Source organism: Labrus mixtus, chromosome 3 (genome assembly GCF_963584025.1).
Source record: "Labrus mixtus chromosome 3, fLabMix1.1, whole genome shotgun sequence".
Lineage (NCBI taxonomy): Eukaryota > Metazoa > Chordata > Actinopteri > Labriformes > Labridae > Labrus > Labrus mixtus.
In genome coordinates this window covers 14,764,068-14,786,708 of record NC_083614.1, presented here as the reverse complement: position 1 = coordinate 14,786,708, position 22,641 = coordinate 14,764,068, and the positions used below count along the sequence as shown (strand labels likewise).

The 22,641-nt window shown below is 40.3% G+C and overlaps 1 protein-coding gene across 1 annotated transcript; it reads left to right on the top strand.

Annotated features, from left to right (window-relative positions):
- Positions 1-3,098: 3,098 nt before the first annotated feature.
- plpp2b (phospholipid phosphatase 2b) lies at positions 3,099-20,981 on the top strand. The gene is made up of 6 exons (XM_061033145.1): positions 3,099-3,540; positions 14,497-14,648; positions 14,891-15,153; positions 15,669-15,726; positions 16,851-17,027; positions 18,090-20,981. Exons 1-6 carry the CDS (start codon positions 3,465-3,467, stop codon positions 18,246-18,248), a joined length of 885 nt encoding a protein of 294 aa, XP_060889128.1. The 5' UTR covers positions 3,099-3,464; the 3' UTR covers positions 18,249-20,981.
- Positions 20,982-22,641: the final 1,660 nt, after the last annotated feature.

Here is a 22,641-nt window from a genome sequence, read left to right as displayed (position 1 = left end):
ATCTGACCTTAGTCATTTGATCTGTTGTAGCAGATTTTTCTCCTTACACACTCCCCTCTGCTTTCTGGTGCCCTCTGCTGGTAGCAGGCTGCATGTGAAGGAACAGGCCAGCCTGCGTCTTCGGAGGAGCAGCAGCGTGGCTTCATCACCCAGTAAAGCCTCAGCTGTCATATGGAGAACACAACAGGTAAGTTCAAACTCACAAAATGTAAGACACAGTAAGAAGTAAGTGTACATATGCACTGTCAGAAACTACACTGTCACTCATCATCTTTCCAATTTCAAGAGTCATCTGAAGCTGTGGCTCAGAACAAACCTGTTTAAGACCATGTATGTCTAACCATCTATTTTTAAATATAACTATATACATACATCAACTTGTGGGTTCAGTGCTGCTTTATGTTGAATACGAGTCATTTTGCAGGAAGTTCAGATTGCCAAACATTTGAAGTCATTACAATCATCAGTTGTCTTCAACCACTGAGGAACTATTATCTCTTTGAGTCATGTAATATCAAATGTGGACAGAAGTTTTACCAAACATGAATATTACTTTGACTACAATTTGTGCAGTTAAACACTTAGAGTCACAATCCCTATTTTTGAATAAAATGAAAGGACTTTTCATCCACCATTTCATATTCTGGTACAGTTAAGTGTTATCTCTAGATGTTTCCACAGCAGCAGAGACAGTGCAATGAGAGAAGCTTGAATTTTAAGTTTAACAATGCTGTAAAGTTGGAGCTTTATTCACAGATTCACAAGAGAGCATTGACTGTGTTTCTAGCAGCGCATGGAGGGACACAGTGTGACAGGAAAAGCCTGCATGTGACGTAATTGCAACGATCCCTTTATCTCATGTGGCCTCCTGTTTTCCAAGCCAGCTTTTACTGACTGATAAGAGCCAAACAGCAAATATGCTATTCATTTGAGAGGAATAAGTGAAAAGTGGCCATGTAGCCAAATAAAAAGTAGAGGTTTTCTTCATCAAAAAGAGATAATATAGGGAGCCGAAAGCCTATTGGTTAGAGTGCACACCTCATGTACGGAGGCTATAGTCCTCCAAGTGGGCATCCCAAGTTCAAAGCCCGTTAGAATCCCAGTTTCTGACTCTATCCACTGTCTATCCACTCTATCCTATCTCTAAAATAAAGGCATGAAAGCACAAAAATAATCCTTAAAAAAAGCTTTAATACCCATAATGTCTCACAATGACAGTGATGGCATTTTGTTCCAAGGCTACAAATGGAGAAATGTTAAGAAAAGATACCACACACTACACTTTATGCTACTTATTGCAAGGATAAAGTTAAATATCTGACCTGCAGTTCTTGATCCTGCACTCCCTTTGACCTACTGGACCTCCATCTTTAAAATTAGGATTAAAAGATTTTAAACAGAGGAAGAGCTTCAACTTTAGCTTGTAAATAAATTGTAGACAGTTTAGTCAATAGATGGCTGTATAAAACAATTCCAGATGTATGAGATGTAGGCAGTTAAATAAAAGAAAAAGTTTTGTGGCTGAGTGTGGGCCGGGGGTGCTTGGTGATACTCAAAACACTTTGAATCCACATCTCTAATCTAATCCAGCAATTGTCTCAAAATTCTGCCTGGTCTATCTATTCAATCGACCTCTGCTTCACACAAATGTCGTTCTTTCAAATACAGACGAGAGACACCCCCGATCTTGCTTGTGAAAACAGTGTATGCTCTTGTTAACAGGCTGAACTGACTTCAGGGATTTGCTTTACATTAACTACACATTACATCCTCCAAAAGACTTGTTCTCTTTTAAATCACAAAGCTCAACAAGGTGGCTGGAATAAGAAATATCACATATGTAGACACTTCCTAACAGAACAGGACCACTCTTGTGAATCTGTTTCCAGCACAAAAAACCTGGGTGAATCTTGAAATCTATGTCGAGTTGATTTTTTTTAATAGTCTTTTTAGAGTGTCTGCTGGAATCAGCTTGCCACTGTCAGAAGCAACCAGAAGAGGGCAGGAAAATCCCAGTTTCAATTATACTCCTTCCACTCTTATCCTGAAGTCCCAATACTGCTGTTTTGAATTCCTGATTTTCTTGAGTATGTCATTGATGATTGGTTTCCATTTCATTACATTTAAATGTTCAGTTATACAGATAGATAGAAACTTATTTTGATCCATTTGATATTCAGTCTTAAATATGTTTAGGGTCGATTCAAGCTGCAATATCCAGTGTGCAGACGATTATCTACATAACTCAAGGGTCTTGGGGGGTTAAAATGATGTTTTTAATGCACAAAGAGTTCAATCTTCCTGCAAAATCACGACTAAAGCACTATGGTGGTCTCGTAAAAACTCCAGGTGGGGAAATATATCCTTGCTGCTTGGAGCTAAATTAAAGTTTTGCCTGGAGTCATCCTGGCATTCATGCTGATGTTGCTGCAGTTCCAAAATGGCTCATATATCATTGTTGTTGTCACCCACCAAGTGAGATCAGCATGAGTCCACCTCCCACTGATGTGATGGTCGTGACTTATCTGTTTGGACTTTATGAGGAACTTGTTTGCTTTGCAGTCGAAAGGGGGGTTTTGCCCTGGTACTCCCAACAAAACTGGTCAGTTGGAGTGTATAATATCCTGTGGAGCTTTCAAGGGGAAACTGGGGTGCATGATGGGATGAGGTCATTCAGGGCTCTGATAGATGTGAGGAATAAATGGAGGCAAATTAGGCAACAATCCTATTGTGTTGCTGTAAAATAATATGTTTACATGTGCTTGATTAAGACATGACTTCATAGGGATAAGCAGTCAGGCTTTGACCCCCCCCCCCCCCCCCCCCCCCGCCGCTCATCTAATTACTCTGTGCTCTGTGAAAACATTTATTTTCATCGTAACCATAAAGGGATTTTTCTCCTGACTCTTTCACTCCCGTCGCCTGTGCGTAAAAAGTGTCTGATCTGATCGCCAGAGAGGAGCCAGTCAAGGCAGTAAGGAGGAGGGACCAGAGTGGTGGCGTGGTGTGTGTGTGTGTGTGTGTGTGTGTGTGTGTGTGTGTGTGTGTGTGTGTGTGTGTGTGTGTGTGTGTGTGTGTGTGTGTGTGTGTGTGTGTGTGTGTGTGTGTGTTCAGAGTGAGAGAAGAAGTTATTCTGGATTCTCCCGACGCCTCCAGCGCTGTGAAATAGAGGCTCTCTGCAGTTTTGCTTCTGTAGTCTACGCACAATAAGCAATGAGCACAGGAAGACGCACGGATCCAGCGCTGAGTTTTTTTTAACGCGCTGTCTTTTTAAGGAAGTTCCACACCTTCGCTGTCAATGTCAGCACAGGTAGTTCCGAGGATCCCGGAAGAACTCGTAGTGCAGGTTGGCAGGTTGTTTGCATAGCCTGTACTTGTGTTGCAAAGCGAGAGCGTGCTCATGGACTTCTTAACTCTACCCAAAAAATAGTTATCCTCGCGTCAGTTGTCATATTTTAGAGTAAATGAACGCAAAGGAGATGAAGGAGCTAAAGAAGAAGAAGCTTTACGTAGTGGTGGACGTGCTGTGTGTTATAGTCGGTAAGTTGTGAAGTCTAACTATACGTCAGCATAATCTGACTTTATTATCTGGGAATTGTCTGTTCAGTGTTGTCAGCGGGTTGAAGATACGATCTTTGTGATGACTGCACTTCGTTGCCAGTCGATGGGTGTGTTTGTGTTTGCAGCCATGGCAGCAACTCAGGAATCTGGGTAATAAATGTGTTTATTTACAAGTTAAAACCATCCCCAGGATAATACGGAAGCGATTTTATCAGAGTATCTTATCTTATCTCTCTTAAATGCAAATGATTCCCATGCCCGAGTCTGAAAGTAAAAGAGCAGCCTGTCATCTGTTTGTGAATGCAGATCCAAACAGCAACCTCGTCCACTCCTGGCAGCGATGTGGCATTAAATTGCACCGTGTGGAAAGAGGAAATATCATTCTCTTTCCTCCCACAGGCCTCCTGCATGCCTCATACTCACCAAAAACTTTGCAGGATTTGACAGAGCCTCGGGAAGCTGAATGTTTGTTTATGGAAATGTGATATGCATGTGTGTGCCCTTCTTCTATATTTTGTCTGCCAGGTTTCTTCCCAAGAATGTTCCCACTTCCCACATTCAGTGCATTGCTCAAGATGACTTCCACGTTGCTCCATAGACTATTGTTTTCCATCAAAAGTCATTTTTAAACCACTTATAAAGGAACAACATGTCCTCTTTTCTCATCTCCTTTGCTGTAGTAACTAGATCACATCATTACTGTACAACACTTTCTTCTTCTTCACCCTCTGGGAAATGGTTGAAATAATGAGATGTTAGAAAGTGAATCACAACCATGACACATATTGTGGTTTTAGTTGTCATAATTTATATTTTACTTTGAATCTTTAATGAATGGGACTTAACATGATGTGATACTGTGCAATGACTGCATGCACTGGTTTTCAATAATTATAAAACTTTTCATTCACATGTTTCTAATTGAAAAATAAATCAGGAATTAATAAAAGGTTAAATGGTTTGCTCAATTAGAGGATATATAAATTGGCACTAAAAAATAAATAAATGTAAAAAAACCATTTATATATTAAACAACTTTTAAACTAGTCAAATTAAACAAATAAAACAATACTTCCTTACTTTCAAATAACGAATCAAAATCTATGATCAATGATCATATTCAGAAATATTAAAATCAGCCGTTCTTAATAACCATTTGCATGACACCTTTCATCCTCCATTAAGACGACTATACGCTTATCATAACAGCAAACTTAAGAACTCCTCCCTGAGCCTTTCAGATAATGTGTTTGTGTGAAATGTAACACTGTGGGACTTATTCTGCATTAATGCCGCCAGCCTCTTACTGACGTGTGTTGCGTTACATCGTGGCGTTAGCGATGTGTTCACCTCTTGTTGTGTCTGTTCCGATGACGATGATGAAGTTGGATGGGGACCCGGGACGAAGGCTCATGAATGTGTGGATGTGCTCTGCTGTGCAGTTTTTAGCTCGTCCTCTTCCTGCCGGGGGTTACAGAGCTGCTGAAGCTGATAAGTCGAGCCATTTCGCTGTCACATGTCTGGGATTAACGTCTGGGCTGGGTTTGGTTAGTCGATCGGTCAGTCAGGTCTGGAAGCAGCATCCCACCCTGATGCCACCCACGTCTCTCACCCAAACACTCGTCAAATCAACCTCAAGCTTATGTGCGGTTTCCCCAGTCATGTAGTAACTACAAGGTGGAGCTTGTAATTACGTCCACCATTAGTCCACATGGAAACTCGGTTTGGTTTTGTCTGCATTTCTTATAGTAAACCAAAAAAATCCTGTGTAAGTCTACCAATGGCAATGTCTTTCCTCTATGACTAACATCAGCAATAATCCTTAGCTTTTTTCCTCTTCAACAATAGCTCTTTACCTTCACTATACTCACCTCTAAATATTAATCTTGTGTAGCATTATCCTAATATTTATACAATTATTGGTGTCAGGCTTGTACTGATATTAAGACATGGTATATGCAGATGCTGATAGCAATCAGTATCAGGCATGTAGAACATCGATGCCAGTGTTGGTTACATCCCAGCTTCATTGCTGATATTGAAGCCAGAATCTGTATTAGACATGTATCGATGCTAATATCGATACCAGTATCGTTGTCAGGCCTATCCTGATTCTATCAGTATCAGTTTCTCGTTCACTCATACCCTGCCATACCCAAGTCAAACTAAAAGTGGCCATATAAATGGATGAGCATTTAAAACCCATTCTCTAGAACTGTAAAAGAAGAAATCTGCTGTAATGTGGCTGCCAACAAAGAATAATTTTCAATTTCAACAATTTTTATGTCTGAAACATTTGATCTACTTTTCAGATATCTGCCCCAGTCTTGAGTTTATTGTTCATGGTCAGCTCTCGTCCTCCATTCTTTCTTCCCTGTATTCCTCCCTTCCTCTCTCTGTGTAAGTCTACACTCAGCACAAATAGAAGGTGGGTGTTGGCTGAGTGCACAGAGAGGAAAGGCCGAGCTTTAACCTCTCCCTGCCCACAGCTCCTCCTATTTGTAGGTGCAGCATTGCAGGTGGAGGCAGTATAGGAGTCAGAGGAGCAATGTGACTCAGCTGCTGCTGCAGGGGACATGAATGTGAATGAACTGTGAGCTATGAGTAATGTGTTAGAAACTCTAAAGTAATAAGTAATGTGTGTGGCTAAATGGCCTAAAGGGAAGGCAACACACTCTCATGCAAACTTTTTCTTTCCATTTGTTATACATTAAAGTAGGTTAGGACAAACCGGTTGTGTCAAAAGGCTATTATGTCATTGATTACAGACAAACACGAACACACAGACACACACACACCAAGGACTGCTGTATGTAGAGTGTGCAGCTGAAGTTGAATATTTTCAAGTTTGTATCTCCCAATTGTGCAAAAAGACGACGAAAAGATGACACTAGCTTGTTTTTATTTTCCATTTGTTAAGTGTATTGAAGTGAGATTTAGCTTAAAACCATAATATTTTCTACACATTGTGCAGAGAATATTATAGATATAATATTATAGACACATTGTTTAGGGATATATGGTAGAGAACAAGCATTCAAGTTGTTGTTTTTGCCAAAGGCTGAAATTGTTCTCATTATTAAATTGTGCAATAATGTTTTGTTATTGAATGACCTATTAGCTGGATGTCTATTTGAGTGGCTTGTTGAAGCCGTTTAGCTGTAGGGTCTCAGAGGAGCTGGGCCTCTTATTGCAGTTTTGTTGGGAAGACAGATTGTTGAAACTAAAGCCCTTTGAACAAACAGACTTGTCCCTCTGAGACATTTGAGCTGCCTTTGCTTCTTTCTTCTTCTTCTTCGTCTTCTTTTGGTAATCATCTTAAATGCATGGGGATTTGTGGTAAACTGTCTGGTAAAAAAAGAGTCTCGTCTCAATCTCGATTTTCTTAGTTTTCTTTTCAGAAATGTGTTCTCCCATAACACACAAACACTTACTACCTTTTGACAGGGACCAGAGTTCTGCACAATTTTGAGAAAAAACTCAACAACAGCTTGATTTAGTCTCAAATGCACAAATTATAGTTTCAGGATGCATTTTGCAAACTTGGAGAAGTTTAAAAAAGCAACAGAAAAACCCTGCATCAATTAGCTTTCCTATAAGCTCAGTATCTTCCATGACAGTTCTACTCTTGAACTCCTCCTGCAGACCTTTATAGTTTAGGTTTAAACCTGTGTGGCGAGCTACTTTGATCCCCTCCAAAAACCCAAACTCTTTGATTTCCACCCAAGATTTAGCCTCCCTCCCTCCCACCGCTCTCACAGAACCTCCACTTGCCACCCTGTCTCCTTCTGCACCGCTTACAGCTAAGCACGCGTGAATGATGCATGGAGCGAAACTGGGGGATTAAAAATAAAGAATGGGCAGGAGCAGGATTTGGTGTGACTGGTGAGGTTGGGCGTTCCTCTTAGAATTCCAGAGGCCAATGCCGGCGGAGGTTGTAGGCTCAGCACATACCTTCCACATGAGTCAGTCGGGTTCGGGGTGAGACAGACAGAAAGAGAGTTTGGTTGTTTTGCTACCGCAAACCATCTTTGAAAGGTCTGTAACATCACCTAAGATGTAGAGCTTTGGTGCTGCATGTTTCTTGCTGACATCTGAACAAACGCGTGCTTGCGTTGAAGATAGGAACAAACAGGAGCAAGAAAGAGAAAAGCAGGAAACAGTCACTGTAGCTTAAAGAAGAAGTTGAAGCCAGTCTCCTTCCTTGTCCACAGTTGAAAGTGACAGACATCGGAGGCATAAACAGTGACATTGTGATCAAAAATAAAGATGCCAAATATGGTGTTCATTTGAGAGACTATCGACGGAAGGAAGAGATTAATTGGAAGATGCTCGCTGTGTGACTTTCACAGTGGGGAAATGAGAGTGGAAGAAATTAGACGGAGGAGTGAATGTTCCAGCTGTGACCCTGAAGGAAACTTTGAGACCAAAGAGGGCAGCCCGGGGGCATGAGAACACTCCACACACACCCATCATACATCACACACACACACACATAGAGGTTTAACACGCCTTGAAAATGTGCATAATTAAACTCCAGACTGTATGTTTTTCAAATTGAGGAGAATAATTGTCCCACCACATGGTCTTACAGGTGCAGCAGGTTATGTCAGAGAAACCAGGGCAAGTAGGTGTGAATCAATCTCGAACCAGTCGCAAGAACTTCCAGATGATCCTGGTAGTTTGAGGAGTCCACTTTTCTTTAGAAAGACTGAGAGGGAGACAAAAAGTATATAAAAACAACTGAACCGAGAGAGGATGTGACAAGCCTCGAATGTCAACCCCAGAGTGCGATTGTGGTCCGAATGCTCCGGCATAATTGCACATCTCCCGGCTAAATAAAGCGACGTCCGGTTGAGGCCTCTATATTTACAACAGAAGAAGTGTGTGGGAGGACGCTGGGCTCAAGAAAATGACTGACAGAAAAGATCGAGCTGCAGAGGGAAGAATGAACGACTTTGAAAAGGATGGAAAAAACTGAATGGAGGATGTGAATCATCTAGGGTGGAAGGAATGAAAGAGTGTAAATCTGTTCTCACACTGACATCTTTGTTTGTCTCTAAATGCTTACATCTTCCGTTATGCTTTTCGGACTGTTTTATACTCTTCTGACCCTGTAGAGTAGACACTTGCCCATTGTATGTTATTATTATTGCTCTATTAGCAAGGGGAGCCAATGGGGTGCTAAAGCTAATACATGCTAATATGCAGCCAGGTAAATTATAAGCCTTAACCTTCCAAAATTTTTAATATTGCCTCTGAAATGGGTTCTAAATCTAAAACCAGGAAGGTCCTACATCCTGAATCCTGCACCTTCAAACAGGATCTTTATAATAGAGGCTCAGGTTTGGTAGATTTCTGACTGGCAGCTGGAGATTACAGTCGCTTCCTGGCTGCATTCCAAACTGGCAACGTTTTCCTCCTTCTATCTGCAGAAGCAGGTGTATAGAAATAAGTACCACTTTATCACATGTTATTTTGTGTTTTCTTGTTAAAAAAAATAAATGTTGCTGTACATGTCTGGGTTAAGCTGAACATAGAGACACCACTGGGTCTTTAAGTGGAGGCAGCTCCGGGTGCAGTGTCAGTTATGGGGTTGTCTCGTGGTAGTCTGGGGACCTATGTTGTCTGCCCAGAGGTCTATTTTCTGCCCGTATGCTTTGGATGTACGTGTGTGTCAGCTTTTTAAAAGAGAGGCTTGTTTGTTTCTGGCAGATATTTCACAGAGGCTCTGCTCTGGAGGCACATCTACACACCTCAGGATGTACCAGTTCTCCCCGTGAGAGAAGACCAGACTCTTTACACCATTTTATATGCAAGCTTTTACACCCAAACTTGTAAAAATGTCTGTTAAGCTAAGGTCAACACAATTCATTAATCCAGAAATGAAAAAAATACATTTATTACAAGCCAAGGGAGGGTTATTTAAGGCCAGGTGCCCTGACTTCACTCAGTCCATGAACTGTGTCAACTGTCAAAATCCAAAGTTTGGTAAAGCAGATTAAATATGCAAAATAAAAAATCTATCAAGGCCATGAGCGTTTGGCTAAATAAAGAAAACAGCCTACAAGTAATAGTCAAGGTTGTAATGATGTTTGAAGTACAAGCAAAAGTTATTGAGTCTTTTTTGAGTTGCTAGGTGGAGGAAAGGGACATGTTTCATTAGCTGCTGGCACTTCTCTGAAGATTTTCACTTCAGTTTTCTCTCTCTGCTGTGATTAATGACTCTGCTCTGGCTAGTGTTAAAAGGTTCATAAAACAGTTTGAAGTTACTTTACCATGTGACTCCACTGTAGGATTAATGAAGTCCTTCTGCCACTTAAAAGTAACATTCACAGGGCGCCGGTTAGCCTAATGCTATCCCTTATGTAGAGCGCTCAATGTTCAGAGGCTATAGTATAGACGCAATGGCTGTGGGTTCAAATCCGATCTGGCCCTTTTCTGCATGCCATCCCCCACTCTCTCCTCCCAGCATTTCCTGTTTCACTACAGCTGTCCTGTCCAGTGGGAGCAATGGCTCAAAACTATATAAAAGAAAAAAAGTAAGATTCATCATTGCTGTATTTAGTAAATAAACCTTCACCCTTACTTTGTCCTGCTTGGTCTTATACAAAACTTGCTGTTATGTAGGAAAAATACGTGTTTGTTTCCAGTCAAACAAGTCTTGTCTTTGCTTTGTTTGTAGTTGCAGTTTGTTTTTGCGGTGGTGCTCAAACAAACATTGAAACATGTATTTAGAAGTGTTAGTTGGCTGACAAAATATGTTGAATAGAGACAGATTTCATGCTAACATGTCTCCCATAAGCAATTGATCCAACCCTGTGCACCAACCCAACCATGGACAGTTGTTTTCATATCTTGTAATACAAACTGCCTGATAGTGTTGTGCTTTTGAAAATATTGTTTCAATATTTGACAAGCGATGTACATTTCCCTCCCAGCCATAATGGATTTAAATAGACTGTAAATGATTAAAAAAAAATAAAAAATTTAAGATATTTAACAAAACTTTCAGGATTCAGAACTCCTTGCAAATGTTTTTTTTCCCCCCACCCAAATCAAATCCTCTATTTCAAACAAAGCAATTGGTGGAGATATTGAGCCCTTTATAGAATATATCGGAACCTTTAGTCAGAGACCAAATAGGCTAATAACTCTGTAATGACACCATATATGATTTTGCCCTATTGAGATTCAACAATTTTTCAACAATGTAAACCAAAGGCAGTTTTTTTTTCTTGATATTCTGATCAGTTTCTCGACAGCTAGAAGCAGGATGCAGGATACAGATGTATGACCTAAAAGCCACTTCAGTAAATCCATATCACTGCTGCTCCCGGAAGACAGGATGTTAGTTAAACACAAAAGACCCCATATTGTGTTGCTGGGACAAACAGGATTTCAGTGGTTCTAAGAGGAAGCTTTGAGGAGTAAGACAGTAAGACTTTTTAAACAAAGTCTACCATGTCCTGACATGGCTGATGGACTTATAAACAGAGATCCAACATACGCCTGGTGGATAGTGTGGTGGGAAGTTGCTGTGCAGGGACATCTGTCATCCAGCTGCTACTACTGCCAAAAGTTCAGTATTCATTGTTTCCACTTAAGTTGGTCAAAGCAGTGCTTATACATTTGGGAGGTAGGCTATATTAGGTTTTGGCAAAATGTTAGATTGATATCACACTCATATCTGTATGTATGGTGAATATGTAGCAACAGAGCAGCTAGCAGCTTAGCTTGGCATAATGACTGAACACTGGGGGAAACTGCTAGCCTGGCTCTGTCACTAAATAAGTAAATTCCCTTACTGCTAAGTTGCTAATTAACTAAGAAATGTCCCTTATAGTTGCTGCATTTCACAATTATCAACCATACGCAATGACTCCTTTACAATGACATGCAGTGTGAATCTGTTTTCTGTCTGACATCGTACTATCCGAGGTGTCATTAGATGAGTACAGACATTGTGCCAACAGCACACATGTTCCTCACAGACACCATACAGACAAAGAACCTTATTGGCTCAGTAAAGGAGGGCAGCAGCAAAACAGAAGCTCTGTGTTGAGAGTAGAATATACAATAGAGCTCTAAAGGATAAACACATAACTGCATGTGACTCATGGTAACCCAACCTTGCAGGAGCTGCATTTACAGTCGAGCAGACAAACAGGATGATAAAAAACAACGTGTGATAATTCACTTCAACACTGTAGTCAAATATGGAAAAGTCTTATCTGCATTTGAGAAAGGGATGAATTATTATTCCCTATCTCTATCAGACACAGTTCTGTTGCTTTTAACACTCTAAAAGGCAGGGTTAAAAAACAAACAGAAAAAGGCTTAAAGCTCTGGTGTTTAGTTACCCTTCAACAGAACCAGGCTAGCTGTCTCCTGTCTTTTAAGCTAAGCTAACTGCGGGCTGTAGCTTCACAGGGCACAGACATAATGAAGGAACAAATCTTTTCAGGTAACTCTCTGCCAGACAGCAAATTTTGTACCTTTTTATAAAAGCCTGGCTTGCTGTTTCCCTTTTTTACAGTCTTTCTGATAAACCACCTTAAAGAAAATTCTTATAACTGTAAACACACCAGGGATGTTTCCCCTTGATTCCAGTCTTCATGCTAAGCTAACTAGCTGCTGGATGAAGCATTTCCACACAGACACAAGAGGGGTGCCAACCTTTTTATGTCTCCTGCCAGTAAGGGTTTCAGCAGTTGTATTCATTGGTGTTTTTTTTTTTTTGTGGCATGCATTGTGAAGTTTTTTTAAAATTCCAAAACATTTAAATAATTCACCACATCTTTTGAACTGCTTTTGAAAAAGCACATAAATGCTGTTTTTTTATTTTTTCAGTATTCAAACATTTACAGTAGGTTGTTATTCTATATTAATCATAAGAGGTTTCATGCTTGGCGCAGCTGAGCCCAGATCCACCATCCAGTTGTATATTTTCCTTTAGTCTCCATCAGTCTCGCTGGAAGTCCTCCTGGAATTATGTCAGCTGCAGACATTTTCTGAAAAGAATGGGAGGGGTGCACTGCTCATTTACACAGGAATGTAATACTATTGGTGAGAGCACTTTTCAAAGTGCTCTCAGTTGTTTTTCTTGCGTTTAGAATGTGGCGGTACAGCATTTCCACAGTGGCCCCAACACTGTCTGTCTGCATGTTATGGATAGTGTCGGTGGTGGACTATTAGGGCGTAAAGAGTACATTCCTCAGTGGGACTGAAACTCGTAATTATTTCCATGCTTAAATTAATTATTAACATGTCTTATTAAATGTCACAAATACTGATACCAGTCACAAAATACAGGGCTAATGTTTTGGTATTGCTTTTTTTCTGCTTGACACTCTTCACTGAAAGCACTCAAATACCAAAGACTTTATGGATGGCAAGAAAACTTTGACAAATCATTACAAACACGTATATCTTTTAAATATAATACATTCACAATTGTTGGCACAAAAAGGGGTTGAAAAAAGTTAGAGGCCAGGGACAATTGCTATAGCGATTAGAGTCAGTCGCCTCTCAACAGGAAGGTCGGGGGTTCAGATCCCCAGCTCTAACAGCCACATACAGAGTGTCCTTTGGGCAAGACACTGAACCCCAAATTGCTCCTGCTGCTGCAATGGAAGCATGTGAATGTGTATGAATGGATGACTAATTATTGATGGACACTTTAGAAACCTCTGCCATCAGTGTGTAAATGGATAAGTGTGACCTGTGGTGTAAAAAGCACTTTGAGTAGTCCGAAGACTAGAAAAGTGCTATACAAGCTCAAGTCCATTTACCATTTATAGGTCAAAATGTTGAACAACTTCTCATGCCTGGAAAATAAATGTGACATCCACAGAAGGTCTCACAGTATTTGTAAAATGTTTTGCTTCTCGTTGGCCCAGTTTGACATAGTTAGTCCAAATCTGTTTTAAACACTATCATTCTCTGATGATCTTGAGGGGAGTTTGGCAAAAAGAACAAGCAAAATATATTCTAGAAAATGTATTCAACTGCTTGTATCTATCAGTACAACTCTATAAAGAACACGTCTTAAAATTGGAAGTTTTACTCATACACATATTTACAACTACAACCTGTAGTGTGTGTGTGTGTGTGTGTGTGTGTGTGTGTGTGTGTGTGTGTGTGTGTGTGTGTGTGTGTGTGTGTGTGTGTGTGTGTGTGTGTGTGTGTGTGTGTGTGTGTGTGTGTGTGTGTGTGTGTGTGTGTGTGTGTGTGTGTGTGTGTGTGTGTGTGTGTGTGTGTGTGTGTGTGTGTGTGTGTGTGTGTGTGTGTGTGTGTGTGTGTGTGTGTGTGTGTGTGTGTGTGTGTGTGTGTGTGTGTGTGTGTGTGTGGTCAGAAAAAATATAAGAGGAAGAGAGTGTGTGAATAGTTTTTTTGCAAGGATGTTTTTACAAACATTTCAAGGACATCTGCCCTGCTCACAGGAGCCTTGGGAAGCTGTTTTGCAAACAGCCACATTATTCAGACCTCGTATGTGTTGTGTTTGCAGTCATTTGTGTCCAGTCTTGTTCATGTTTATTCACTCCTTGGCATCATTCAGCTCCTTGCTGTGCATTTCTACCCTGATATTTACCTACTGGATGTATTTTCTCCCTGTGGGTTGTTTTCAGCGTAGGGGTTTCAGACCTTGAGACCTGAGAGAGAGCGAGAGAGAGAGAGAGAGAAAACAATTTAGCTGTGCTTAGAGAAACATTTTTACTTCCCTGCTTTGGAATGATGTCATGTCTGAAAATCTGCAAGACCAAGACAAATGTGTTATTCCAAAACATTTTTTTTCCTAAATATGGGTTCCTTAGACTTGGATTAACTTTGTTCCTTCAATCATTTCAGCAAAAACATAACTTCTCCAAATAGGTTAACTCTAATCCATCTCAATAAACTGTTGTTGTTCTTCTGGTTTGTTTCTCTCTGCAGCGGCACTGCCATGCCTCATCATGACCCTCGTCTTTAAGCCTTACATAAGAGGGGTTTACTGTGACGATGAGAGCATCATGTACCCCATAAAACAAGACACCATTACTCATGGCATGCTGGCGGCGGTCACCATCTCCTGCACTGTCATCATTGTAAGTGTCATAGAGGGCTTTTTAAGTCCCACCTCAAAAAAGCCATAAATCATAGAAAGTTAACGGAGCTGTGGTCACTTTTCAACATCCTGTGCTGTTCGCTCCATTACTAAATTGCCTCAAAGAATTAGGCAATGTGTTAAGGTATAAAAAGGAAAAATAGTTTAATTCTAATGAGGCAGATGAAATACTAACTGATTGAATATCCCTAAACTCTTTCTTCTGTTGGCCTGTTCCTTTAGATCTGCTCTGGAGAGGCTTATCTGGTCTACAGCAAGAAGATTTACTCAAATTCTGACTTTAACCAGTATGTAGCTGCCCTCTACAAGGTAGTGGGTACCTTCTTGTTTGGAGCAGCTGTCAGCCAGTCGCTCACTGACCTTGCCAAGTTCACAATCGGCCGCCCCAGACCCAACTTCATGACCGTGTGTGCCCCCAAGGTCTGCACCGGATACATGCAGGTGATCAACTGCACAGGCAGGCCTCAGGATGTCACAGAGTCCAGGTAGGGGGAGAAAATCTTCACATTAAACTTGTGTTATTGTGCATTGAAGGGAAAATATGTTTAATTGATGCTTTACATTAACGTCAATGTTCTGGTGTGGGATTTATCCAGAAGATCAAAGCAAAAGTGCATCCATCCAGACATTTTCCTTACCTCCTATTCCTGTGATATGATTCAATTCCAATAGTTTTCTTGAGATCTCCACTTATTTATCTCATTATATGCAGATAACAATTCTAGTTTTCTTGTATTAAACGAGTTAGCTAGAGTTGTTTTCTCAAGCTCTGGACTTATTCCTTTAATTATCACGGGATTTTTTTTACATAATAACAGATTCATTATGTCATTATCTTGAGAAGAAAAAAATTATAATCTGATTTTTTTGTAATAACAGGATAATTTCTGGTGATCTAGGAAACAAAAGAAGGGGTTTGCTCATGGTTGGGAGCACAGTTAATTTTCTGAAAAAATGATGCCCAAAAGACTCCAAAGTTAAGACGACTTTTCTTCCTCAGATTGTCCTTCTACTCTGGCCACTCCTCTTTCGGGATGTACTGCATGCTCTTCCTAGCGGTAAGTTCTGCTCAAAACTCATATAAACATGTCTCTCTGTGTACAGTAAACATGGAATAATCTCCTTGCTATGTCCCTACAAATATGAAGTCATAAAGTCATGAATCAGGCTTAACAGCCCAAAGAGTCATCTGATAAATTGCTTCTCCATTTGGATCTAAACTAAAGGCAGAATTGTTGCGAAGAAGAAAAGGCCCAAAGAGGCAGTTTGTGCCTGTGGACTTTTAAAAGAACAAGGCAAGAGTTCAGAGGAAGAATGTGTTTACTGAGAGAAGTGATCTGGAGGCCTCTGCTGACTTTTTCCCAGCAATGATCAAGGAAAAAAGCATGTGCTGTGTTCTGTCTTCCAGACCCATACAGTTCATTACCCTTGGCCTCGTCTCTTTGTGCTAAAAGCCAGGCACCAGTGTGAGACCATGAGGCTCAAAAGGCCAAACTATTCACTTTGTTCAGTCCAAATAAAAAATAAAAAACAGTTTTTGAAAGAAATGACTTCATATCTTAAGGTAGTGTCCAGGAAAATAGTGCAAGCAAGCAGAGCTAAGCTATAATAACCAGCATGTGTCTTACAGTGATGAATGCAGAGTGTGGCAGTGCCAATTTTTTTGCACCTTCAACAGCAGCCCAGCAGAAGCTTAGAGAAGTCAGTTCTGTTGCCAGGTTTATAATTTTATGGAAAGTGGTGTCTTCCAGTAAAAAAAAGGTGGTTTCAGTCCATAGAGGACTTCAATTTGAGTGGTCCTTTACACCTTTTTTTAACAGGAATACATTTTGAGGCGTTGTGTTTATCATCATTTGTTTTTTATTGTTTGAATTAAATATGTGTCTACCCTTATACCTGATGATACAGCATGCTGGTCTTTTCAGTACAAATGAATAATTTGTCTTTATTTTACTGCTTTTTTTGCTGCTGACAACATTTTTGTGTAACATTATCTAAATAGATAACACCAATTATGACACCTTTTTTTCAGTATTAAAGCAAGCTGTTACAAAAGGAAGGAACCCCTGAATAATAACCATGTCTACCCCTCCTATCTCTTTTTTTTTTTTGTCTTTTCGTCATTCAACCCACCCCACCCTACCTTTCCTCTTCTTTTCGTACTCACTATTTCCCTGTCCAGCTCTACGTGCAGGCCAGACTGGTGGCTAAGTGGGCAAGACTTCTCCGGCCCACCATCCAGTTCTTCCTGGTGGCCTTTGCGGTGTATGTGGGTTACACCAGAGTCTCTGATTACAAGCACCACTGGAGTGATGTGCTGATGGGGCTGCTGCAGGGAGCACTTATTGCTGTACTTAATGTGAGTCTCCAAGACAACCTTTTTCTTTTTTTTTTCAAGTACAACATTGTCAAATTTAAAAATGTCTACATTTTATGTCCATGATATAACGTGTAACATCTGGTGTGTTCTGGGTGTAAAGATGCTTTGAGGCTAACGCCTATTTAGATAAATATGAGTTTATACACTGAAAATACTGTGATGTTGTCAGCTGAAAACTTTACATTTGTTCTCTTCTTTAAACACAGAAGTATTAAAAACCTTTTTTAACATATCATTTTCTGTGAAGTAGCTACAGCCTCACTTGATGACATGGTAACTTTGAGTCCTACTTCTGTGGTTTCTGGCTTGAGAAAAAAGCAAACACATGTGGAACTGACTAGGTCCTAAGAGTGATGAAGAATGAGAACTTTCTGTCGATGATACGCCCTTCAAAGCCAAATCATTGCAATAGATCCTATATTTCAGCTGTACTTCAATCTTGATGTAAAAATTTATATAAACAGGAAGACTAAGGGAAGTGAAGTGTGACAGCAGCACAGTGTGACTGGATACAAAACCTCACACTCACACTGGCATGCTCTCAGGCAATCAGTCCACTGTTTTCACTGATCCCAGCTGGGAACTTTATTGTTTGGCCAATTCCCTGTTTGGAATGAGCCACTGTCAGCACCGCCTTGTGGAAATTCTGGAATGGTAGTGTGTGTGATTCTCCTTGTGTTGTGTGTGCATGTGTGTGTGTGAGTGTGTTTGTGCATGTATGATTAATTGTGAAGTCAGCCTGCGCCTTTGGCCTTCAACGTGCTGTGTGCAATTAGAGACCCTCCTGGGCATAGTGTTTTATGGCCTACAGGGGTTGTGCCCGCTCTCTGTGTGTTCCTCTCAGATGTGTGTGAGTATGTCACTCACCAGCTGCGCACAGACCTGTCCAGACACATGTAATCACAGTTTCCAGCCCAGCCCCTTCCCTCCTCTGTATCCTTCACATGCAAATATTCCAATCTCTGTGGGAACATTTTTCCTTCAGTGACCAAATCTAACCTCCTTTTCCTGTATTTTTCCCTTCTTCTCCACTCTCTGCAGGTGCGTTTTGTGTCAGACTTCTTCAAGAAGCGTCCTCCACATTGCACCAGGAAAGAGACGGCTGATAGCGATGAGCCAGAGAGGAAACCCAGCCTGCAGATTGCGGACTCTGACCATAGCAACCATTACAACTATCACCACAGTCCAGGCACAGTTTGATATGGGCTGATTCTAGGGGACAAAGGCTGCAGGCTGTAGACCCTAAACCTAAAGTGATAAGGTCCCAAATCTGGGTCTTCAACCTTTTATTGTGCAATCAACAGTGTGTAGTTCAGGGAATAACCTGGGTCATTGGCTTTCCTGACTCCGCTGCAGACTCCTGATGCAAAGTGAGAAGTCAAATTTTAGAATGTTTTTATAAATTCTGACCTTTGTATATCGTTTAGAAAGGAGTTGAGTTAGGATCCTGGTCTGTAGCTTGCAGCTTCTAAGCCCTTACTTCCCTCCCTCTTTGTCAACCACTCACACCACCCTCCTTCTCCCCAACCACTGGACTGACTGAGAGGGGGTGCATCTCATCAGCAGGTGCATGAGCCCCCTCTCAAAGACGCCATAATGACCTCCTTTTCTCCTGTAAGAGAGAGAGGGGCATATTATTCCTAAGACATCATTGTTGATGTTTCAGTGTATGTGCGTAAAGCTGCATTAAGTGAAAGACTCCAAACCCACAGCAACAAAGCTATGATATATCAAGATACACTAAGTGCTCGTGGCTAATGTGTGTTAGCTGCATGCAGCAGAAACAGAGGAACATGGGCATCCCTTTATGAGTCCTTTCCTGCCAACTGACAATTGTTATTCTGACTTTAACGTGCCTCTATGCCACCACCTCCTTAAAAAAAGGTTCTCAGGCTGTGTTTGCAGGGAAAATGCTCCCCACAATTAAGTATATTGGGTGAAACAGCCTTAAAATGCCTGAATTCTGCCCAAATCTGGGATATTTAGATTTGGGTTTTTATGCTGAGTGGGTTTCGCAATAGAGGCAACTATTTTAATCGCCAGGAGTTTATTGATTTTATGGAGTTTTATTAAGGTTTTGGTATGTTTTTATAATTTTGTATGTAGACAACCACATTTGTAATGTAATATTTGAAGCAAAAAAACACAAGGATGTGAAACATATTGGTTAAGGCACTGTTTGTGGATTAGCTTCATGTAGTTGCACCTTTAGTCTGGCGCCTCACCGGAAGAGCGTGTGTCAAAATAAGAACACATTTTATTTCAAATTGGCAAACAGATCACAATATATTCGATTTTTTAATTGTATTTGTTTGAAATTGAATGCCACACATACTCTGCTCAAAAAAACAGAGATGTACCGTTTATGGACTTTACCATGATCCAGACTAGAAGCATCATTCAATGATCTAACATTACCTGACAAATTGTTTCTTCCTGCTTTCCTAACTGCCTCACAAACAGGTCTGAGGATCTACTCTGACAAACAACATAATGTTTTTATAAAGTGACCATACAGGCTTGTCATGCCTGGTGACTCAGGCTTTGTAACCCTAATTCACTCTCAGTGGATTTTTACGCCCAGTAGTTATTCTTACTGCTGTCTCTTAAGTGACATGTTGTAGTACTACCCAAGTTTCTCAAAATAAGAGTCTTACTTCTCACTCGGCTGTAGGTATACTTTTCTAAAATGCATAAATTGAATTGTGGTGTTTTTCATTGAGGTTTCCCCTGTGTTAAACGGACTGCAGAGGTAGAAACCATTGGAACAGATCTATGTGTCATACCACTACTATATTTTAAATTAAATGTCAAGAAATATGGCATCGATCTTTCCTTCTATTTTTTTAAAAGTTTTTTTCTAATATTAATCAAATAAGGACGAGACAACCATTTTGAAAATGGTTCATTTATTTGAAATATCAGAAGTTCTTTAGTTAGTCATATAAGGTTGGAGTGCTGTTAAGGTTTTTGTGCAATCACCCCTGCTTGCCACTATGAGCCACAAATACTGTATATAATAATGCTATAAGATGAGTTTTGTGTTGTGTGAAGGATGTATATATATATATATATGCTTGTGTGTTTGTATTTCACATGTAGGTACAGTACATTTTAATTTCACCTGTACAATGTGCTTTGGCCCGGGACCTCTTAGACTAGCGGCACACAAACGGATCCAATTCCAGGTCCAAACAAAATCCAGATGCCTTGGCGAGGCTTTTAAAGGCTGTTGTGACGATAAAGGGTTACATACTTTACCCTGTTTTTGAAGTTTGTAACACTGCTCCATTCCCACTTCAAAGTATGGTCTGTGTTGCCTTTCCCCTTCCTGTGCTGATAGATGGGGTTAATTTGGGAGTAAGATCTCCTGTACAATCCTCGTATGCAGACCCCTGACAACACATCAGACAGACCGCAAACCCGATAGGAGGGGTAAGACAGGAAGACGAATAGACTCTCACCTGGTTGTGATTGTGAAGCCCTGAAGCTGAGAAGGGACTCGAGAAAAGGTGGGGTACTTTGAGGGGAGTGGGGTATCCCATGGTGAACTTGGGTCCCTGTGGACTTCTTCACATTTAAAACACAGATTTACAACAAGACACAGCTGGAACTGGTTGTGGTGAAGTGCCTTGTGTGCCCCCTCCCCTGAACCCCTACATCTAAATCATGTGTGCAGCTTCACTAACAGCCCAGAGGAGGATGTAGAAACGTCATGGTATTTGATTCCCCTCCAGCTTCATGGAAACCGAAGGTTCTCAGCTGGCGATGTGGCTCCATGTGTTATTGTGCTTCATTGAATTAATGCGTCTGAGGAGGCACTGGTTGTCCAATCTCCTGTTTGTTTAATTCAAATTGTTTGCTTTTTTTATTAAGTTTACATCAATAGGTTCTAAACTAGATGATTTTAAATAAAGCTATTATACACATACACTTGTACTGTTTTCTTTTAATGTATACATACATGTCACTGACGTTATGAAAGAATTATACTGGACCTTTCTAAACTGTTGATACAGGATCTGAGGTTTAAAATCAATTCTTGACTTGATAGGTGATGATAAACATGTTTCCTGCATAAAGGAGTCATTGAAATATGATAAACTAAATGATTACCGCATCAAGAATTCAATATGTTTGAGTAGAGTTCACTGTTATGCTTAATAGTCAAGTCATAATAAAAACTCCTCAGCCCACAAGGTCAGAAGTTCAGGACATAGTTGGTGTTTTAACCATTTGTTTCATTTTGTGTTTAGAATATTGTGAATTTCATATTTATTTAATTCTCCATGAAAATGTCTAGTATCTGCTCTCAGAATCCTGATAACTTTGGCTTAATTTGGCCAAAAGCCACATATTTCCTGTTGTGCTGACCACGCTATGCAAACATGTTTTGGCTTGGTCAGCCTAAATAACATTTAGCCTGTGGAGCTACATTTGAGATTTTGTTTTACCCGCTCAATCTATTGTCCCTGCAGGCAATATATTTCAGAGGAAAAAAATACTGTTACATAGAAGTGAGTAAGGTAAGAGACAGAACTACATGTAAACTGTTAGTAGCACATGTTTTTGGTGCTTTTGCATTACAAAAACATGTAAGACAGCCAGGCGAGTGACAGATTAATGACATGATTGTCTTGTGCATTAGACAAATTCTTGTTAGGAGAATAATTCAAACCAAGTGTTGAGGATTTAAGAGAGGTGAATTGAGTCTCTTGTGTAGCCTCTAGCCAGAGAAAGGAACGCTGCACAAAAATAAACATACATATTTATCATGAAATAAACATTGGACGTGTGGACATTTGTGGGAGTTTCTTTGGCAGCGGTATTGAAAACCAGTCATCCCTCATTTAAAACAGTATTACTCTGTTACATGTTGGGAAATCTTTGAGTCTATTTTTTTTTTACTATATTGTCATAAGCCTAAGTAAATACAGGTTTTAGGTATTTTATTTACATGACTATTAAGCCATTTAGCTTCTTCAGTATGATTTGCAACTTTTGAGTTCATGGCTTTTGTCATAAAATACTGAAGCTAAATCAGTGAACCTACAGGCCTAAAAGTAAATGTTTAATATCTGCTCTGCAAATTTAACCCAAACCAAATGAAGTTTGGATTGAACTTGCACATTCCATCTAGAATCATTTTGAAAGGCTTTATTTATATGGTGCAATATTTACTTTGAAGCTATTGGTCCATATAAAGCATAAAGTATGTTTGCTCTGCAAACAAAAGTTTCCCGACAAATCCATTTTTAAAAAAAAGAACATTCCTTAAAATCTTGAATCCTGAATGGTTTGGTCCACAGGAGATGAATTCTTTATGATATTTTTAGGGCACTTTATTTTATTTAATTCTAAGAAGAAAGTGAAGAGAGGCAGGACGTGTTGGGAGGAGAGAGTGGGGGTGGACATGCAGCATGTGTTAAGGGTCAGACTCAAACCCAGGACAGCTGTGTGGGCCGTGGAGCCTATGCACATTGGGCACACACTCCAAACACTGAGCCAAACTGGCGGCCCCATGGGATGAATTCTGTGAATGACCCAGAGCTGGGTGGGAAGTGACTCTTGAAATAAGCCATTTAAGTAAAAT